The 22,873-nt window shown below is 43.9% G+C and overlaps 1 protein-coding gene across 3 annotated transcripts in view; it reads left to right on the top strand.

Moving 5' to 3' along the window:
* ODAD2 (outer dynein arm docking complex subunit 2) overlaps positions 1-22,873 on the top strand; it is a 187,025-nt gene that overhangs the window by 126,629 nt on the left and 37,523 nt on the right. For 2 of the 3 annotated variants that reach the window (XM_074946138.1, XM_074946140.1), the window contains 2 exons: positions 14,815-15,003; positions 15,714-15,935. In XM_074946138.1, coding sequence (XP_074802239.1) covers positions 14,815-15,003; positions 15,714-15,935 — 411 coding nt within the window. Of the gene's footprint in view, positions 1-14,814; positions 15,004-15,713; positions 15,936-22,171; positions 22,373-22,873 lie in introns of those variants that run through there. The other variant, XM_074946139.1, reaches the window with a different exon arrangement.

Here is a 22,873-nt window from a genome sequence, read left to right as displayed (position 1 = left end):
ACCAGAATCCTTTCTTTCAAGGTAAATTCCTCCTTCCACACTTCCCAAAAGGTTGTGCTTCCTTTGTTCTGTCCAAAACCACAGCATGCAACTGAAAAGATGTGGCACAGCTTAGATGTCAGAAGAGCATTGAAAATCTGTCTCAAGTGTACAGAACCCACAAGAAGAATAGGCTGTGTGTCCTGCCAACCAAAATGCCAGAGACTCAGCGCTTCCAACTTCTCCATCGCTACATGATTTAGACTTTGTATTATGAAAGCCTGTGAATTATCAGAGGTTGCTGTCGCAGAAGAGATCAAGGTGCAATCCGTGAGATCCTTAGTGACCTCACAAGCAAGTGCCTCCTCTTCAGCAATTTGCAAAGTGGACACTTGATCTACAGCTTCATTAAGCACAACAAGGTGGATTTTCTGTCTTCTGCAGAGACCTCCTTTGGTAGGAGGATGCTTCAGGCAGAAATAGGAAGGGTACTTCTTTCCCACATAACTTTTGTTTTATAACCGTCCCTACATAACAGCTCACAGCTCGCCGCTTCCCAGAAGTCCAGAATTGTGGGAGACTCTGGGCTGCAGAACAGAAAATTTCTTACTGATAATTTACTGTCTGCTAGCAGAGTCTTCCACAATTCCACCCACCCTGGATGGTTCATAAGCCAAGTGACAGATATTAAGTGGAATCTTTTAAATCAAGATTGGATGTTTTTCTAAAAGATAAACTCCAGGAATTATTTTGGGGAAGTTCTATGGCCTGTGTTATACAGAAGATCAGGCACATATTATACAGGTCAGGTGATCACAATGGTTCCTTCTGACCTTGGAATCTATGAATTTATTAGTCTCCATTGGTCTAATGTATATAGCTATTTCATGATCACTGGAATATTCGTTAATAATGATGCTATGCAAAGTTTATCATTTGGGAATAACTCATCTGTCTATAAGCGGGAGCAGAGAGGATGTGGCCAGACTGTGCAGCACCAAAATGCCTCCATGAGCTGCAGAGAGAAGAGCAGCTCAGATGTCCAGAATTGAAAGGAAATGACTGGTCAGATCTTTTCCATTATTTCTGTATTTCAATTTGTCAAATTGATTACATATTTTTCTTTTAGTTTTTAATGTCTAACAGGAGAAATAACTGCAGTTGCCATCTACATCCTCTCTTCCCTAATCATCTCTTATGCTTGTGGTAGGACTGCTTCCCTCTGCCTTCATATACAACTATACACAGTGTTCCACCTGGATTCATAACTGCTGCTGTTCAGAAAACAGAATTTAGATTCCATGAAAGAATTAAAAATTTTGGGGAAAAAATCTCAAATCATCATCAAAAGTCAATTTTTTTTTTTTAAAATTGGTATGTAATTTCTCAAAAGAATCCATTCCGGAGTCACAGTGCCTGGCTCCTAACTGCCTGGCAACCTATCAAGCAAGTAGTTGGGAAACCCAGCAGCCCACCGGGGTCACTGTACATGACTCCAATTATACTTTTTGTCTCATGCTTCAAATACAAAGGTGCTTTACAAGATGCCCTGAAAGGCAAACCGTGACCTTTCCTCTGTGGCCACAAAGGATCCTTATCTTAGTAGTTCTGCTGCTTTTGTGCAGGGGAAATCGGATTTGGAAGCTCACACAGGAATGTGCAATCCTGAGGGCCACAACACAGAGTACAGAAAGTGTCCTGGGAGATTGGAAAGTTGGAGGGGGCAGATCTAATCCCATATTTGGGGGTGGGGGAGAGAATGCAACAGCCACAAAGGCTACTGTGGCCCTAATGTTGCAGTAGCAGCTGTAAAATGGCCTGAGAAAGGGAAGATTCTTTCCCTCACTCCCACTGGCTCTCACAGAATGGCATTCTGGTTGCTAAGTGTCTGGTTTTCAACTGGAAAGTCTGGTCGAAAGGGGACCTGTGCAGTTAGGGTGACCAGATAGCAAGTGTGAAAAATTGGGACAGAGGGTGGGGGATAATAGGAGCCCCAAATATCAGGACTGTCCTTATAAAATTGGGACATCTGGTCACCCTATGTGCAGATCAGACACCAAAAGTCCAGTTACCATAGTAACTGCAATCCGCCTCCACCACTGGGAGAGTAGGAAGAGCAGTTGCTGCTGGAGGAACTGGCTCCCAGCTCTGGCGGAGAGGAAGGTACTGGTGCTGCCCAGGGTAGGGATCCTGGCAGCACGAGGCGTTTGAGGAGCAGCCCAACAGCTGGGCTTGCTGCCCATAATGGCCTGTCCCACCTTCTCAGCCTGCTGGGGCCCTGGCTCTCTCTGACCCCTCGTTCTGGGGACTGGCCCCCCACCCTCACCCCGCTGTGCCCCAATTGCCCCCAGCTCCATACTCTGGGGACCGCTCTCCTCTGCCCTGTTATGCCCCAATTAGGCAGGCAGGCTCCACATTAGCTCTTCCCTGCCCAACTCTTCAGGCATCAAGTGAGTGGCGGGTGTGGGTGGAGTGAGCAATGGGGGGCCTGTAGTGTCTGGTTTTGAAAATTGGAACTTTGGTAACCCAAAAAATGCCCTACTGAATAGCATGCTTACTTGGCTAAGGATTTTGCCTTAATGCTTAAATATGGGCAGCAACACATAGCCAAAGTATTTGGTTGCCTGATGATTGCCCCAGGAAGAGTTGGGGAAGTAATCTGCCCTCTCAGGCCAAAGAGCAGCAGTAAAGCCACTTCACAGCCCTTATTGCAACTCTGAGGCTGCAGTAGTCTTTGCAACCTCAATGGGGTTAGAAGGACAGGAAAATCTGTGTAGAATCAATGCCACTACCCAGCCCTGCCCCCTCTCAATACCTTGTGCACTGGCAGAGCTGGGCAACGTACTGGAAACCTCTCCCACCTTCTGAGATGGAAACTCATCAGTTCTGCAACCATGGGAACCTTCACAACTTCTGAGGCAGGGGCAGGATTTGCCTTACCAATTCTGCACTGGTGGAAACTTTCTCAGCTTTGGAGGAGGGGCAAGATTTGCTTGTAATATGAACAATGAATAGACATTTCCTTATGTAAATACCATGCTCCCTCTTCACAAAACAACAGATGTAGAGTACTGTGCCTGTTTTGTTAGTTACCTAAGAACATTCATAGATGGGAAATAATATATATTGTATTTTTTGAAACTAAGGTCAGAATTTTGAAGTTTATAAATTGTGCTGTGCTTTAATATGCTAAATTATGGAATTGGCAACGGAGAGTAAAAATGGACAGTTTCCATTAGAGGAAAGGTAGTCTAAAGATGACTTGATAATTAAAGTTTATTTGAACAACCATACCATCACATTTTTGGGCACAAGCAATCAGAGTTGACAAATTAGCTTTGACATCCTAAGCTTTGTAAGATGTTCTAAATGTAAAATACTACTGATTTTAGCGGAGAAACTTTTATCTGTAAAATGAAGTATTTTTAAAGATAAACACAATGTGTTTTTGCAGTACAGTATTTAGTTTTCAAATAAGAAGAGCAATGGACTCTTAGAAGAAATGAGAGAGGAATCTGGTTTCAAAAGAATTTTTTGTATTAATGCCTGGACAAGTACTTTGAGTCTCAATTTAGAGATGATGAGCTTTGTTTTCTCAATGGAAATCACTACCCCAAAATTAGGTGTAATATGGTAATGGGAAAACCTCAAAAGGTGCCAGAGAACTTGGCATAAGAACCCCAACATTCAGATGTTTTCTAAATCTGTATTTTCTGAAAATTAAGCTGGAAATATTGCAAGACTTCTGTAGTTGGTGTTCCCAATTAGGCAACATATTCTTCAAGATGAGGCTTTCTGACAGTATTTCTGCTCCTATCAGGAGCCAGAAGTGTAGAAGTATATGAAAATAAAAATTAATGAAAGAAAAGTTCACTACATTTTGCGGAGGTGGTGTTTGAGAGGATCAGTAAGATGTACAAATCAAATGTGTGATTCGAAGGCAACAGGCTGCAACTTCTCTTAGCATAATAAACAGGGCTCTTGTCCTCTGAAAACCTGCCAGATTTTTGTTTTACCTGTTTGTTTATGATTGTAAATCTCTCAGTATTCTGAGGACACAAGTTTTGCTGCCCTGTAGCTAGGGGAAAAAATATATGAGAATGTACGGTTTATTTTGGCCTTCTGGTCTACTTCTTACAATTAAAAAAAAAAAGTTTAACAGCCTATCCTATTTTTATAGGTTTTCTCCTGTTTTTCATTTAAGATTTAAATGTTACATTTCAAATGTCAGTGTAATAATAATTTGAATGTACTTCTTGTTAACTTGGTAATAACTTTTTGTCCATTCTACTTTTTGATTTCTGCTATAGATACCTCAGCATTTGGCCCCTTGGTTTGTCCAGCCCAGTATACAATTTTTACCTTATAAACAGGAAGCATCCACAATTTATCAAAACATACCTTTACAGGGAAAAATACATTTATTTTATTTATTGTCAGTGAGAATGAATAATATTAATATTTTAATCTGTGAAGTGTGTTGCTTAGAGTTATCCTTACAAGGCAGTATTCTTTCTGCCTTACCCTCAGTGAATAATTCTCACTTCATGAGGACTATTCAAGAAGTGATGTACCACTTGATGAGTAAAAGTTGTTGAATGAGTACCTGAATTAATGTGGTAAATTCACTCAAATACATTTTCCCCTTTATCCAAATGCTGGTATTGTTTTGTAGTAGAACTATACAGTAAGATGCTTCCTAAGCTTTTCAAAACAACACTAAAAGTTAATATTTTTTAATAACTCCATATGTAACTTATCAAAAAGAAAATAAGTCTAAATAGTGAACCTAAATATGTTTAATACATTAGAATTTTATAGTATATAAAGGCTTATTATAACTTATATGTACAAAGTTAGTAGTTTAGCCTTAGGCTTGAAAAGTGACACTCTCCTCTCCATGTTTAATGTCAGAATCTTATTATTCCCCAATAGCAAACTAACTGTTGAGCCAAGATTTAGAAACAATATCATTTACATTTCTGTAGTAAGATTTTAGGATTACTAGAATATATTAAAGCTTCACACACTAGCATTTGGCAATGACAAACCTTTTGGGTTTGACTCACAAAAAGGTCATGTGTTGATTAGTTTAAAAGGTGCACTTTTGTTATATAGCAGAAAGGTTGTATGTTTTATTCCTAATTCAGAAAGAAAATTGAGTACAAAGGAGATCTCTGAAGCCCTATATGACTGGGGTTTTTTTGTTTTGTTATAAAAGCAATTTGTAGACATAACTGCCCGAGGCTACTTGAACATTAAATGAGAGTCTGAGAAGAACACAAACAACTGAAGACTTTGTTTGGTAAAAGAAATACTAATAGTATGAAGATCTATCTCATTAATACAAATATAAAAACATCTAAAATAAATGTGGCATTTGCATACTGTAGATACGTATATGTGTCAATAAACACAAATTCAAGCTGAAACTTAATGTAGTAACCAAGGCATATGGTAATGTTAAATGATACTAAAATATTGAATTTGAATTTAAATATCTTTGCAAGAAAATCTTTTCAAAAAGTCTTCTAAAAGAGCACAGTATGCCACACCAGACCTACCAAGTCTCAGTTCTACTTCTTTCTTCTCATTATTATCCTGATTTCCTGCTTCTCTGCTTTTCTTTTTTTCTTTCACAGACCAGCAGACTACACCCACAATCACATATGGGAAACTTTCCTGACATGTGGTTTCTGCAGTTTCTCTCTGCTTTTCATTACTGATAGATGGTTCTATGCCTGTGTTTAGCTGGTTTCACAATCGAGTCCCAGGACTAAGCTCTCTTCCTAACTACTGGGTTGTTTATATGCTAGCATATCACCAGTCTAATTTCACTTTTTTACAAAAGGCAGAATGTATATTCTTACCATAGTAGATATTGGACATGTAGGGCTATAGTTTCCATGTACGGGCCTGGAAAATCTGAATTTTAACTTGTTAGAGATTTCTACACATCTTTACATCAGTGGGTGGGGCTGGGGCAGGTTACCCCATCTTCATAAAAGAGCCTTGCCCTTCAGAAGCATGCAGGGAAATCCCACAGAATTTAAACCATCCATAGAGGCAGGGGCATTTGCAGGGAGGCCCAGTCCTTCACTTCAAGGGGATAGAACTGTAGCAGGCAGAGCAGGAAGCAGGGTAGGATAATGCAGACATACACCCACGGTATACTTTTTAAGAGGAAACATGTCATAAAGCTGTAACTCCTCCCTTCCATGCCCTACCCTAGATCTGTCCATTAGTACTAGTGGGGAACATAATAATCTTAGAGAATGAATTTCCAGATTGAAATACTCCATTGTGACCAGTCATCTGATGTCTTTGGGCAGTAATTTTAAAGTTTCCAGGGAGAGGAAGGATTTTCTATCAAGAAATCTTGCTGCTTCTTCAAGTGATAGTCCCTATGTGTGTTCCACACATGGGTATGCATGTGCACCATGCACCTGAGTCTGTTGATCTTTCGTAAGTAATCTGCAGTTGTTCTCCTCATACTCCGAACTAAGGATATAAAGGGCAGTGCAGACCAACACCTCTCCAGTTCTTTCTTAACTGCTGCATGGTCTGAATCAGAATTATTTGTGTCTGCCTTGATTTTCCTTTACTTTAATATCTTTAAATACAATTAGTAAATATTTTTAGTAGTTTAGACTTAGTGTGCTAGTGTACTTTTATAATTAGTATAGTTAACTTAGTTCTCCCCACCCCATGGAGCATCCCAGAGAGGGACTGTGCCAAGAGTCCCAGGGGTTCGAGAACTTTGTTTCCTGCCCCCTTGCCTTCTCCATCAGTGACAAACACCAGCGCAACCTTTATTGCCGTGGAAACGCTCACATTGCCACAAAGTGCAGTATCTCCTGCTTCTTCCCTCCCTGAACTTGCGAGGAGTGAGAGCTCCACCTACGGAAGCACCTCATGGAGCAGTCTATGAGGGCCCATTTGGATCCAGGCCAGGGAGACCCCCCGTATAGTGGCCTCAGACTGTGAGCAGCACCCCTTCAAGCACGAACTCTGGAGCAGAGGCTAAAACTCTTAAGCCTTAGGGCATGTCTACAAACTTTTGCTGATGCAAGTTACATTGGCATAAAGCTGCTGCAATTAGTATATTGCTTGTGCGCATGCATACTTGGCTCCTTGCATTGGTGCTGCAGGTACTCACCAGGAGTGTTTTTTCAATGCACAAGGTGGTACACCATGTGTAGGTATCCCAGTGTGCAACTTACCGCTATTCAGCACTCTGTCTTTTGGGAAGTTTTGGCAATGCACAGTGGGGCAGAAACGAGTCACGCAGGCGTGTCTGTGACTTCAGAGTCAAGTTTCCATCATGCAACTTTCTCCACCCCATAATCAAACTCCATTCCATTATTTTCACGCCTATTTTGAAAATCCTATGAACCCACACAGGACTTGTCACTGTCTGTCATCTCTGACAGAAGCATGGAGCCTGCACAGCTCTGCACTACTGTCGTGAGCGTAGTAAGCACAAGACACACAATCATCCACTATTTGCAGAGTTGTGGGGAACATGACAATTTGCTTGAGGACAGATTGCTGTTGGACATAGCGAGAACCAATTCAAGATGGTTGGCAGTGTTTACAGAGCAGCTGCAAACATTGGAGCACTGCTTCTGGGCCTGAGAAAACAAACACTGACTGGTGGGATCACATCATAATGCAGGCTTGTGATGGTGAGCAGTGGCTGCAGAATGTTTGGATGTGCAAGACCACATTCCTGAATTTGTGCACTGAGCTTCCCCTCAGCCCTCCAGCTCAGGGACACCAAAATGGGAGCTGCACTGACAGGAGAAGCGTGTAGCAATTGCACCATTGAAACTTGCAACACCAGATTGCTACCAGTCACTGAGAAATCTTTTTGGAGTTAGAAAATCCACTGTGGGGGCCATTATCAAGCAAGCGTGCAGGGCCATTAATCATCTCCTGCTACACAGGACTCTCATAAATGTGCAGGACATAATGGATGGATTTTCAGCAATGGGGTTTCTGAACTGCGGTGAAGCAATAGACTGCATTCATATCCATATTTTATCACCAGACTACCTTGCTACAGAGTACATCAACAGAAAGGTTATGCAAGCATTGGTGGATAACCAGGAATACTTCACCAACATCAGTGTTGGCTGGTCAGGGAAGGTGCATGATGCTCTCAACTTTAAGAACACAGGACTGTTCAGAAAGCTACAGGCAGGGACTTTCTTTCCCAACAGGCAGATTAAGATAGGTGATGTTGAAATGCCAGTGGTGATCCTGGGGGACCCCTTGATCCCCCAGGCTAACCCTTGATCCCCTGGCTCATGATGCTGTACACCAGCCACCTTGACAGCATGAAGGAAAGATCAACTATTGGCTCAGCAGGTGCAGAATTACAGTTGCATGTGCTTTTGGTAGACTGAAGGGGCACTAGCATTGTTTACTCACAAGATTGGATCTCAGTGAGAAAAATATCCCAACGGTTATAGCTGCCTGCTGTGTCCTGCATAATATCTCTGAAGCAAAGTGGGAAAAGTTGCTCTTGGATTGGTGGGCAGAGGTGGACTGGCTTTTTGCTGAGTTTGAACAGTCAGATACAAGGGCTACCAGAAGAGCTCAACATGGAGCTACACGGCTGAGGGAGGCTTTGAAAGAGCACTTTAACAGCAAGCTACAGTAATGTGTTGTGGTTATGGGGCATTTCTGGAAGTGTTCAGGCAACAGCATGGATTTCCTGTATCTGCCATGACTATTCCTTGCTCCTGAACTCCTTGCTTTGACCTCAGCTTAATTTGGACTTTGGCTTCTGACTCAGATCCTGAAACCCGATTCGGACCCTTCTCCCTGGCCTGGAACCAGATTGTGCAATCCTCCGCTACTCCCTGTCTGAGGTTTTCCCCTGCTCTGACCCTTGGTTCTGACTGCCTCTGTTAGAATCTTTATAGTTTGCCTGGACCACCCTAGCCCGTGGAAGCAGCAGGTTGCACCCTGCCCAGCATGCTCTAGGGGGTATTGGAGATGCCTAAGTGGGTTGATCACTCCCAGCAGGCCATGTTTCAAGCCCAAATATTGCAGCTCACAACAGAGAACCAAGCTCAATGCAGGCCCAGCTGGCACAGCACACCATAGATAACCAGATGCTACAAGAACAGGTGGCCTGACTGCAGGATGAGAATACAGCACTATAGGCACAAACCGCACCAATGTACCCAGACTCAGGCCCCCCCAGATCCCCTCCCAAAATGTTTGATTGGGGACTGTCAAAAGTTCAGGAGGGTTATTAATACTACCTGCTGTTTCTGCTCCACCCCAAGTCCTATCCCACTAACCAAGCAAAGGTAAGACTCGTTCTTAGCCTCCTGACAGAAGATGCATTGCCTGTGCCTCACCCCTACTCAAACGAGCGAGCTAGACATTATCGAACTGGGATGCCTTCCTCCAGGCATTTTCTGCCGTATTTGACAATCCTCACAATGCCCACTTGGCAGAGACAGCCCTATACAAACTCCAGCAGGGGCAGAGGCCAGCATCCTCTTACACCACCCACTTTCAGTGACTAGTCTCCGATACTGAGGGGAATGAAGCAGCCCAGCTCTACCAGTTCCAGTGGGACTACACAGAGATTAAGAATGAGCTAGCTCATGTGGAGGCCCTGACAGACCTAGACACCTTCATAGACCTTGTCATATGCATCTACAATAGGCTCAGTGAACAAAGTGAGGAAAGGAAAGGGGTTGTGTTACCACTTGGCCGTGCCCCTTGGTATCTGTCTCCAACCTAGACCCTGAGCCCATGCAGCTGGATAATGCCAGTTGTCATGTGACTCCTGAGGAAAAAGAACATTGTTGCCACCATGGGCTTTGTTTCTACTGTGGAGGATCCAACCATACTCTTTCCAGCTGCCCATCCCAAACTCTAGCATGACTCAGTTCAGGAAACAACCACACCTTGGGTTGGTAGAAGGAGTTGGCCTAGGCAAGCCCCAAGACAATGTCCCCTTACTCCTCACCAAGGCATGCCCCAGGCATGGTGAACACTGGCTGCACCTTAAGGTCCAGGTCTGCCTTCATGTGTCAGGGGATCTAAACCAAATTCCGCCACAGTGGGCACTGGTAGACTCCTGGGCAGTGGACAACTAATCACTGATACTGATACGGCCCAAGCCCTAGGTATTTTGGTTCAATTAAAGACTGTCCATGACCTAGTGGAAACTACAGATGGATCACTCCTGTCACTGGAGCCCGTGACACAGGAGATGGTGCCATTCGGGACCATCAGACGGTCTTTCAGTTCAGAATGATCTGCTCACCACTCTTCCCCATAACCTTTGGCATTTTATGGCTGGTGGCTCATGATCCAAGCATCCTTTGGCATGAGCATCAGGTTAGCTTCTGCTCCAAGTTTTGCCAGCAAGTCTGTCTGTGCACACTGTCTGGTGAACCCCAGAACCAAGACATACACCCCTGGGCTCTGGCTGTGGATCAGTTTCTATCACCCCAGAATTGACTCCAGCAACTATGGTGACATCTTTGGAAAGAAGCATGCTGACACCCTAGCCCCACATTGTGATTGTGACTGCTTGATCGACCTGCAACCGGGGGCCAAGGTGCCATTTGGCTCTATCTTTGAGATGTCGAAACCTGAGCTGGCTGCCCTGTGTTCCTACCTCCAGGAGAATCAGGTCAAGGGTTTCATATGGCCATCTATCTCTCTTTCTGGGGCCCCAGTTCTGTTTGTTAAAAAGAAAGATGAAAGCCTGTGCCTATGTGTGGATTACCAGGCCCTCAGTCAAGTTACTATCAGGAATTGATGCCTCCTTCCATTCATCCCAAAGCTACTGGACCATGTATGATTGGCCCAGATATTCACAAAACTTGACCTGTGGGGAGCCTACAGTCTGGTTTGGATTTCAGCCAAGGATGAGTGGAAGATGGCTTTTCAAACCCAGTACAGCCATTACAAATACCTGGTAATGCCATTTGGCCTCACAAATGCCCCTGCAACATTCCAACACTTCATAAATGAAATCTTCCATGACATCCTAGACCAGTACATTGTAATCTAACGAGATGATATCCTCACCTGTTCCAATGATCCTGAACAGCAGACCCAGCATTTCTGGTTGGTCCTGGAATGGCTCCGCGAACACGGCCTGTATGCAAAACTTGAAAAGTGCAGCTTCAACCAGTACTCCATGGAGTTCCTGGTTACAACCTGTCACCCAGCTGCCTCCAAATGGACTCCAGGAAGATGGAGGTGGTACAGACCTGGGTGCCTCTCCCCCAGAAAATCAGGAGCTGCAATGTTTCCTGCGGTTCACCAATTTTTATATATACTTCATCTCTGGGTTTTCAGGCCAAAGTGCCCCATTGATAGTGCTTCTCTGCAAAAACTCTTCCTTCAATCTGGTCTCTGGAGGCCCAACAAGCATTAAACCACCTCAAGTTGACCTTTCCAAGCACCCCAATCCTGGTTCATCCTGACCAGGCATGACTTTTTGTCATCAAGAGCAATGCCTCTAATGTGGCAATTTGGGCCATACTCTGTCAAAGGTGTGGTCCCCAACAGCTCCTCTGCCCTTGCACCTACTATTCATGGAAGTTCACTCCAGTCTAACAGAATTACAGTATTCTAAATAAAGAGCTTCTAGCCATCAAAGCAGCATTTCAAGAGTGATGCCACTGTTTGGAGGGTGCTTGGTATCCAGTACAGGTATACACAGATCATAAAAATATAGAATAGCTCTGCCAAGCCAAAGCCCTGAACCAGAGGCAGCTTCACTGGGACCCATTCTTCACATGCTTCAATTTCACCATCACGTACCACCCGAAGGCCCAGAAGAAGACCACTGATGCCTTGTCCTGAAAAGGGGACTATCTCACCAACCATGAGCCTCTCCCCTCCGCCGCATGGAGTTCCCATGCATTCTTAAGCCCCGGAACTTCCTGTGTGCCATAGTTGACCAAGACCTCCTGTCACTAATCCACTCAGATATAGAGAAGGATCCTTTCCCAAGGAACTCAAGACAGCGGGCCAGGAGCAACACCAGGGCTTACTCTATGTCAAGGGCTGCTTGCATGTTCTGCTGCCCCTCACTCACCAGTTAGAGGCACTTTGGTTTTGTCATGACTTACCATAGGCAGGACATCAGGGGTGCCTCAAGACTCTCCATTTGGCCTCCTGTGCCTTCTGGTGGCCATGAATGCGCATGACACTAGCCTGGAACAGGACTCCTCACTCCTCTGCTACTTCCTGCCTCAGGTTTGCCCCTGCTGTGACCGTTGGTCCTGAGTGCCTGTATTGGGATCCTGATAAATGGTAACTGCAAAGTTATCCCTGACTGTCATGGGAAAGAGTCCTACCTCTGAGAAAGAAATAAGGCTGCCAATCCTAGAAACCTTCAGAAGAGGATTGCAGACTACCTCCATGGAAGTTTCATTGAGATCTCTCAGAAAGATTCAGGGGATATCCCTGATACATAAACAAAGAGCTCCTCATGCCCCCACCCCCACCTAACTCTCAGGGGAATGAAAAGCAGATAACACTCTACTCTCTGTTGTATCGCTACCTCTTCTAGTATGAGTATATTAATAAAATGTGAGTAGTTGTGTCCTGCTAATTTGGGGGCACCATCAGTGTAATGGGAAATAAACATACCCACTTACCCAAGGTTCCTTCCCCTGCATTGGGCTCACACATACTTGAATGCCAGGATGGACTGGAGTCTCAAACAGGTCCAGGCTCGTGGCATAGCTGGACACTTCCCCCCCACCCATGTCCCCCATCCCCTCCTCTTCCTCCTCCACCTCAGGGCAAGGCATTTCAAAAATTCACAGGGTTTTAAAGTGGGGGGGGAGGGGGGAACTTCCCATCTCCATGATCCCTGAGCAATGGAACTCACAATAGTGACCAGCACTGTCAGTGTGAGGCATTGTGGGACAACTGCTGGAGGAATGTTAGTGCTGACATAGGTAACTCAATGTATACATTCATGCTGCGTCAACCTCAGTACATTGACTATTGCTCAATGCCACTCAGAGAGGTGGTGTTAGTATGTTGATATAATGGAGAGCTTACATCAGTGGGAGACATGAACAACTAGATTGATGCAAAGAAATTTATGTCAATCTAATTTTGTAGTATAGACTAGGCCTAAGAAATCCTCTCACTAGAGTAGGGGACATGACCATAGGCATAAGGACAGATCCTTATTCAGAGCTGCCTCTAAGAAAAAGAATCCCTCCCCATTTCAGTCCAAGTTGGATGAGTCCTCATGTGTGAGTCCTAAGGAGTTAGGTCCACATGAACCTTCCATTCAAGAAAGCAGGATTCAGTGATACCGGTTCTGGTTCTGGCTGTATCCCACAGACTAAAGGATCAGTAATCAGTGGTCCCATTTGGGAGCTCCACACTGCACCCTCATTCGATAGTTCTGACATGCTCCTTGTGGGATTCTCTGAATAGCGGACCATCGGATGCCCTGGATTCACCAGTCCCATCCTCAGTGGCTCACCAAATGCCAGGAAGGACTGAAACATTTACCTCACCAGAGGATATTTGCACACTGCTCTACACACAATCTCTTCTTTTATTGGACCAGGGCCTCTTTAGAGACATCCCTACACCCAAGGAAACCACTTTGAAAGGAAGAGGACCTTCCCTAGGCCATTTTGGAACCTGACAGATCTGTGTGGCATACCCTTCCCTCTTGTGTCCCTACCCCAAAGAGGGCTAAAAACCAATATTTTGTGCCACCTAAAGGGGCAGAGTTTTTATTTACTCATTCCAGTGCCCAAATCTTTAGTGGTGCAGGCAGCTACAGATAAGTCCAGGCCTAAGACTACCCCAACTGATAATGCCTTGACCTTTAAGGGAGGAAATATTTCACAATTTTAGAATAGTCAGTTAGCAGATACTCTCTTATCCTGGCATTGTTTCTGATCATAGATTGCTAGAAAAACTAAAAAATAGATTGTATGAAGTGATCACATGCTTTATGGTGAGCATTGTACCAAAGAAAATATGGATATATTTTCTTTCAAACATTTCAGCTCAATGAAGTACAACGCATCAACATGGTCTGTGGGATATAGCATTGGTCAGTGATTTTGTAGTTGTAAAGAATTTGTCTTTAAAAAAGACTGTTAGGTTTACATTATATGTGCTTTTAAGGGTCCATAAAGTACTATATGCTGCATGTCACATAACTGCCAGTTCCTTTTTGCCGGAGGCAAATTCCTAAGAAGAATTCCATATGCATTAATTTAATCACACTGCACCAAAACTGCTAGTTTTCTGTTTTACATATTAATATATAAATATTTGCATGGTAAACTGAATTGATTAATAAATACTTTTTTTCAGTTGCAGTTCTACAGAGTCACACTGGTATATCATTTAGTTTGATTTTGATTTTGCGTTTTCATTCCAAGTCCTAGTTAGGACATCCCAGAAAATGTCCAGCTGCTTCATCAGGTGCTCCTAGTGCACCAGGATCATGTCTCACATTCACTATCATGGCTGGTATAATCTCTGTTGGAGAAGAACTGAATGTTCATTTACACTGTGTGAATGAATGGATAATAATGTCCCTTGTCTTGAGCTGTCACGTCTAATGTGAAATATGAAGGTATTTTAGACTGCCTGTAAAATAGTCTCGGCTTAATATGCCATCAAGGAGACCCTGTGGATTTTGAATTCACTGTAATTCTTAGGAAAAGCAACCCAATGACAGTTGCAGTGTTTTGAATATCTAGGTCATAATGTAAATTTTAATATCTTTTTCAATATTTGTATCAAATGCAGATTGGTCATTTAAAAATAACATTTCTTTTGGTTTTCACGTAGGATGCTGGAGAAATGGTTCGCTCCTTTGTTGGTGGCTTGGAACTGATTGTCAATTTGCTAAAATCCGAGAATAAAGAAGTTTTAGCAAGTATATGTGCTGCTATTACCAACATAGCCAAAGATGAAGAGAATTTAGCTGTTATAACAGATCATGGAGTCGTCCCTCTGTTGTCTAAACTAGCAAACACAGTAAGTGACATCTTTCTGTAATATCCAACCATCTATACAAATTTAATTAGCCATTCGATTCCAGTCCTTGTATCAAATCCAAAGTGAAAGAGCATGGCATGAGTGGTGAGTTCTACAGCAGTTGTGGAAAAGGGTTATAGACTCTTTTCCCACTTCAGAATGTAGACTGGCTATGAAGTCACTCTGTGACTAATACTACAGCTGCTTTGGAGCGTGAACCCCTTTTTAGTATTCCTTGCAAGTAGTACAAAGGGGATAAGGGTGCCTCTCTATGTAGCAGCTGTCCTCTGGGAGGAACAAGGAGGAAGGGAATGAGCAGTATATTTGAATGACACAGAGAAATCCTTTTCAGAATCTCAGTGATGGAGCCACATTCCAAGCTGTGGCTTTTCATACAGATTTTAACACTAATTTTGCCTAATTTCTAACCAGCCTATACACACACCTGAATCTTTGAAAATATATAGCATCCATTAAGCCCAGAACAATATAAAGCTGTCAGCTCCACTGCACTCATGCAAGATTCTTCATAAACTGAGATCATAGTACATTTCTTTCTTTCTTTCTTTCTTTTCTTTCTTTCTTTCTTTTCTTTCTTTTCTTTTCTTTTCTTTTCTTTTGAAATTGTGGATGCCCTTAAACTACTTGGAAATATGGTTCTCCTATTTATTTAAGAAAGATATATAATGGCTTCTTTTTTCTTTGCCCAGAACAATGACAAATTAAGGCGTCATTTAGCAGAGGCCATTTCTCGCTGTTGTATGTGGGGAAGTAACAGAATTGCCTTTGGAGAAACCAAAGCTGTGGCCCCTTTAGTACGTTACTTGAAATCAAATGACACATCAGTTCATCGAGCTACTGCTCAGGCCTTGTACCAACTTTCAGAGGATCCCAATAACTGCATCACCATGCATGAAAATGGAGTAGTGAAGGTAAGGTGCAAGATTTTTGTAACTCTGCGTTCAAGTTGTTAAATAGCATTGGCATGATAAGAAGAGTTCCAGCACATGAGGGAATTTCTGAATATACTTGCCCACCTGAGATCAACTCAGGTTTATTTCAGAGAACTTTGGGTAAACAATGAGTTAGAGAGTATTTATATTCTAAAAAGAAGTCAGCTGGATAGCTGACAGAAATGGTAATATGACATGAGCCACTCACCTCTAGGTTATTCACTCAACTCAAGTGCAAGCTGGTTGTGATACAGAGTCATTATTGTCTTACTATTTCAACTAGTCTTTGCAAAATGAGTTAGATCATCTTAGCGGATGGTTGAATACTGTGCCACAGTAGCCACCTAGTAGTGAAAGAATCTGAGAGCAGCTGAATCCACTTATGTAATGGATCTTGTTGGGCCAAATTAAGGTAGTGCAGTACAAGCCTAGGAGCTCTTTGGGCTCTGCGTTCACTTATAAAAGCCTTATGACATGACAGCACGTTACCCAAAGGTTTTTATCTGTTAGGGGTATGTCTTCTTATTAGAAGCTTTTTCTAGCAAAGGTTTTGATTCCAGAGGTTAAAGCCAGAGGAACTGGACAGAACAGGATTATGGTGTTTGAGATGTGGGGAGGGGGTATGGGAATTCTGTTAAGCCAATTATGATAAATTTTCTTAAGGGCTTTACTATTTAGACTTCCTCTTTTTACTTTAGCATCCATAATAAATGTGCTGGAAGTAAAAGGGATGCTTTATGGTGCAATATTATTGTGAGTTTTAAAGTCATATCTTGTATTTGTGTTAATGATAATGCATTTATTGCATGAATTGGTTAAGAGGCCAAGATTTGAACTGAGGTGACCAGATGTCCCTTTTTAAAGAGACAGTCCTGTATTTAAGCCCTCCTGCAGGTGTCCCGATTTTTTCTTAAAAAGGGGCAAATTATCCCATATTTTCTGTCTCCCCCCTCCCCCACTCAGTACTGGCAAGACCTGGTGCTGGCCAGATTCTGCTGACCAGCCATCTGCCCACTAGCGGTGAGTGGGAGGATCCGGTGGCCGATGATGGGGGTGGGTGGCAAGACAAAACTGTAGCATGCGGGCCGGCCACTCTCCCTGCTGGTCTGTCAGTGCAGCCCCCGCTACATGCAAACTCTTGGCCAGCAGGGCTCCGCCCCCATCCCATTTCTGCCAGCACTGGCTGTGTGCTGCGAGCTGTGGTGTCTGGTGAGTGCGGGCAGGCACCAGGCGGAAGCTGGTTATGTGTCGCCTCTGCTGCACACCCTTCAGCCCTTTACGTGCTCCCCCTCTCACTGTCCTCTCCCTGCTTTGCCCCTTCACTGCCCCCCAGCCCTGCTGCTTCTCCATATCCCCCCCTGGTGGGGTGCATCCCACTCCCAGCACTGTGCGGAGAACCAGCCCCTGGTCAGAGTGCTCAGCTCACCAACAGCCTGACCAGTAGGCTCCTTCCTTCCCCCACAGCCTATGGCTGGGCCGGTGCCCTGGGAAAGGCCAAGACTATCTGGCCTGGGGCACTGGCCAGGAGGAGCCAAGCCCTGCATGTGCCAAAGCCCCGCACAGCACTGGCACGGGGAAGCCTCTCCATCCGTCAGCTAAGCTCTGGAGTGGTGGGGGAGGAAGTGATTTCCAGCCTGATCAAACCCTGACCCAGCAGGCTCCACAGCAGTCCCCCGGGCCGGGGCTTAGAACCCTCTTCACCACCACTACCCTTTGTTCTTCCCCCAGGGAGTGTGGGGCTGCTCCGTCCACTAGGCACTCTCCCCTGCTGGGTTATATCAGGGGCCAGCAGTACCATGGAGGTGTTAGCTGCCTTTCGAGACTGTGCAGGCAGGAAGGGACAAGTTGCTTCCAGCCACGGGGCGGGGGGGGGGGAGGAGAGGGAGGGGTAAGAGATGAGCTCTGCAAAGACAGGGGCCAGGTCATCCCTTCCCCGGCCCCTTCTTCTCCTGCGGCTGGAAGCAGCTCCCATCCCTTCCCTCCCGCACAGTGCCACCCTCTGGTGTGAACCCTGGCAGAAATGTGGGGAAGGGGGCATGTGACCCTGCATGCTCCCCCTCTTGACTTGTTGCCTCAGGAAGACACAGCACCAGGAATCAGGAGAGGCGGGTCCATCACAGGGACCCAGTCAGCCATGGAGGGCAGAGAGCACCAGGCAGGGAAGGTCCGGTCAGTCGGTCACACACCTCCATTTGAGAGAGGTATATGGGAGTGTGTGTGTGTTACCTCTCCTCGTGTGAACCCTAAAGCAGTAAAGATACGAAGGTAAATAAAAAGAATCCAACTATGCAGTATTTCTTTTTAACACAGGCTCTGTCAAGTTGATATTAATTTGAACGTTTGTACTGCATAGTTCTGATGGATTGCCGTTGAACTCGCTTGAACACGAGTAATTTTACCAGGTGTCTTGTATTCAGTCTAGGGAAATATGGTCAACCTAGAAGTGACTCAAGTTTGAACTATTCTCTTGCCCCTAGTATGTAGTCCCTGTAGGTCATAAATGAGGTATATTGGTAACGTGCTGTGGGGAAGCTTTATACTACCATTACAGCCCATCTTGCAACTGTGCTGTATGGATAGAGAGAATTCAGGGTTGTCTCTTCATTTCTGATGCCTTCTGTTGCTGCTTATCCACCCTTTCTAGTCTGGACCCCTGACCAGATTCCCAGCATCCTTTTCCTGTTTATTGCCCAACTGCAGTTTGTTGTTCTCACTCATTGTATCATGTCTAAAATTTGATTGCAAGTTCCTTAGTTAGAAGAAGGACCCTGCATTCCTTTTAATCTGTAAAGCTTGTAGCACACTTCAAGCTGTATAGGGTGATGATAAAGCCCTTTTATTTTATTAAGATTTCACCTGGATCTAGGTTCATTTTTAACTTTCAGTTCTAGCTATAGGAGCTTCTGGCTTGGCTGGTAAATTTGCCCAACATTTCCCATTATAAGATCCTATTTTCAGTTGCCTATAACTTGGCCAAACTTTAACCATTTGGGCTGAAATTTTCCATGCCAGATGCCCACATTCCCCATCCTTCTGGGGATGGGGAATTTGGGCAAGAGGTCAGGTAGCTGGAGTCTGGGAGCGGGGAGAGAGAGAAATTGAGCAATGTGTGAGGGAACTGGGATGGGCTGGACAAAGAGACTGGGGCAAGGTGCTAGGGAGTTGCAGTGAGGAGGGACTGGGAATAGCTGTTCAAAGAAACAGGGAATGATAGGGGGAGACTGGTAGTGGGGTTGGCGGGGGGACTGGGATAGGGAGTCTGGAAGGGTGAGACTTCAGACCTTAAACTACAATGTAAAATTAAACATTTAAGTAGCATTGTAGTTTAAGGTCTGAAGTCTGGCATTATTGTTAGGCATTCTTACCTTATGCATGGCTGGAACCTTTGAGCTAACAATGGTCATGACAGTTTGAATAGTTTTAAAACCATCCCAAACCACTGTCCCAAATTTCAAAAAAATAGTATACAAAAACAAGTATTCTTGAGGGGGAGAGGTGATCCGATTGTTGTAAGTGAAATCCTGCGGAACAATTCCAATTAATATTTTAAAATTCAAAGAAGCAAGTTTTTAATATAATTTTGTCTAGCATCAAATATGTGTGTGACTGCCTTCAATGCGCTCCATGGTTAGTTTTAAAAGCTACAAATTAACTAGTTAAGCTAAATTCCTTAATTTTATTAAACACCTGCATAAAATACAACATTTAAATTCTCCATGTGCTAATTTCCATTTACATTCAAGTGAGTAATCATAGCAGTGTTTAATTGCAGACATATATTCTGAAGAATATGAAATAATTACATATGTCTAAACATACCAAAAAACTTCTTCACAAGTAATCATTTCTGGGCTTTAATTATCCAATTATTTTTAAAACAGTATTTTGAAAGTTTATAACTTATGAACTGAGGTATTATTAAAGGCTTCTTCCTTGAAGTCCTGAGCTCTGACAAAGCCTTAATGTGAGTCCAGTTGATATAAAGAGAATCCATGGTGTCAATTGTTTTAATGCATGGCTCAAGGAAGGATGTTGAGAAATGGAGAGAAACCTATGGCTTATCTAAATAAACTGTTAATGTTTGGCAAGCTGGGTTGCAAATTGACTTTGTACTGGCCTGCTGCATACTAATTATCTGTGTGGACTCTGCTGCCACTCACTAGAAGTTTCCTAATGCAGCAAAAGGATCCACACAGACACTATGTGGCAGACTACTACAAGGTACATTTACACCCCCGCTTGCTGTGCAGTAACTATTCATCTAGATAGTGTGAAACTTCTGTTCAGCTCTCTGTAGGCAATAAACTTGTATCTGAATTAGGGTGAGGCATGCCAACATACACTAAAGTATTTCTTTCCCATCAAATTGAAAATTACCACTGTTTCCTGAGAAGCATATTGCATTGCCTTACCTCAGTGCTTTTTAAAAGACCCTCCTCCCCTCCGCCCCCAAAATATCACCCATCCTCTAAAATTCCCAATCCAAAGTAATTTTTGTTATTAACTATGGGTGAAAACTTCAGACCTGCTCCCCTTCATGACGCATAAAAGAGCCAGAGTGGTGCAAAAGGGCAAACAGCAGTGGCAAATGGAGTTTCAGAGAGAGTAGCTGCACATCCTGTTCTTGGAGGTAAAGGGACTTGGTGAGGGTTTCAGAGTAGCAACCGTGTTAGTCTGTATTCGCAAAAAGAAAAGGAGTACTTGTGGCACCTTAGAGACTAACAATTTTATTTGAGCATAAGCTTTCGTGAGCTACAGCTCACTTCATCGGATGCATTCAGTGGAAAATACAGTGGGGAGATTTATATACATAGAGAACATGAAACAATGGGTGTTACCATACACACTATAACGAGCGTGATCGCTTAAGGTGAGCTATTACCAGCAGGAGAGCGGGGAGGGGGGGCGGGGGGGAACCTTTTGTAGTGATAATCAAGGTGGGCCATTTCCAGCACTTGACAAGAACGTCTGAGGAACAGTGGGGGGTGGAGGGGGAGAAATAAACATGGGGAAATAGTTTTACTTTGTGTAATGACCCATCCGTTCCCAGTCTCTATTCAAGCCTAAGTTAATTGTATCCAGTTTGCAAATTAATTCCAATTCAGCAGTCTCTCATTGGAGTCTGTTTTTGAAGTTTTTTTGTTGAAGAATTGCAACTTTTAGGTCTGTAATCGAGTGACCAAAGAGATTGAAGTGTTCTCCAACTGGTTTTTGAATATTATAATTCTTGATGTCTGATTTGTGTCCATTTATTCTGTTATGTAGAGACTGTCCAGTTTGACCAATGTACATGGCAGAGGGGCATTGCTGGCACATGATGGCATATATCACATTGGTAGATGTGCAGGTGAATGAGCCTCTGATAGTGTGGCTGATGTGATTAGGCCCTATGATGGTGTCCACTGAATACATATGTGGACACAGTTGGCAATGGGCTTTGTTGCAAGGGTAGGTTCCTGGGTTAGTGGTTCTGTTGTGTGGTGTGTGGTTGCTGGTGAGTATTTGCTTCAGGTTGGGGGGCTGTCTGTAAGCAAGGACTGGCCTGTCTCCCAAGATCTGTGAGAGTGATGGGTCATCCTTCAGGATAGGTTGTAGATCCTTGATGCGCTGGAGAGGTATTAGTTGGGGGCTGAAGGTGATGGCTAGTGGCGTTCTGTTATTTTCTTTGTTGGGCCTGTCCTGTAGTAGGTGACTTCTGGGTACTCTTCTGGCTCTGTCAATCTGTTTCCTCACTTCAGCAGGTAGGTATTGTAGTTGTAAGAATGCTTGATAGAGATCTTGTAGGTGTTTGTCTTGTTTGGTCTATCTGTCTGTTCATTTATTTTCTGGGAGAGTCATGTGTCTTGACTGTGGGCCCCTGAACAGTCTGGGTGAATTAGGTCTGTTTGTGTCTTAGTGAGGGGAGGGCTATGTGGCTGGGACCCTTGGGTCCTTGATCAGCTCCAGTGTTTGATCAGTCCCAGAGGGTAATTCCTTCATGTTAATGAGGGAGTGGAGCTGAACAGCAAGGCCTGGTATATAAGTCATTTGCCTGGCTAACTCCTGAGTAGGAGAACAGGAGCAATCAGTGGAATTTCAGAGGGAGTTTATAGAGGGAATGTGTAAGGTTTTCATTCTTTGTACATTTCTACACTCAGTACCATGATGGCCAGTGATGGAACAGTGGTTGTGACCTGCAATGGCTTTGCCATGTGTTTTTTCCTTCCTCAAGCCAGAAATCAAACCAGAGAGGAGGCTTGGTAGTTTATAATCACCAGAGGCAGGAGAACCGGGTGGCATTCTACATGGCTGGAGGCAGATGTGGATGGGTAGGCTGTGACCACCAGAGAGAAGAGGACCAGAAAGAATTCCACACAGCTAGAAGAATCCTATCATTATCATGTTCTTGGCATGGAAACTGAAGAAAATATCTCTGAAGATCCAGCTGGTCAAATGGAATGGAGAGGTGTACAGGACATAACTGTGGATGGATTCTCAGTCCAACCTACAAGACAATCAAGCATGCCCAGAAAAGAGGAAGACAGATGATCCTTGTTGGGGATTCTGTACTAAGAAGAATGGAAAGAACATTCTGCAAAGGACAGGTGGACAACAGGATGGTTGGTGTACACTCTTCCTGGAGCCAAGAAACGAGATGTAACTCTAAGATTGGATCAGTTTCTGAAGTTGGCAAATAATAATCCACTGATGATAGTGCATATCAACACTAATGACATGGCTTCACATGACATTTTACAGATTACAGATGACTTCAAGGAACTTAGAAGGGTGCTGAAGGAAAAGAATGTCCAAGTGATCACCTCTGAGATACTTCCTGCCTCGTACCTGAAGAAAGACAGAAGGCAGAAGCTTCTGGAAGTGAACACTGACTAAGTAAGTAATGTAAGGGCTTTGGTGTTGTGGAACATTTGTATACC

Source organism: Natator depressus, chromosome 2, assembly GCF_965152275.1.
Source record: "Natator depressus isolate rNatDep1 chromosome 2, rNatDep2.hap1, whole genome shotgun sequence".
Taxonomy (NCBI): Eukaryota; Metazoa; Chordata; order Testudines; family Cheloniidae; genus Natator; species Natator depressus.
Note: the sequence above shows the minus strand (reverse complement) of the source record. Positions and strands in the feature narration are given on the sequence as shown.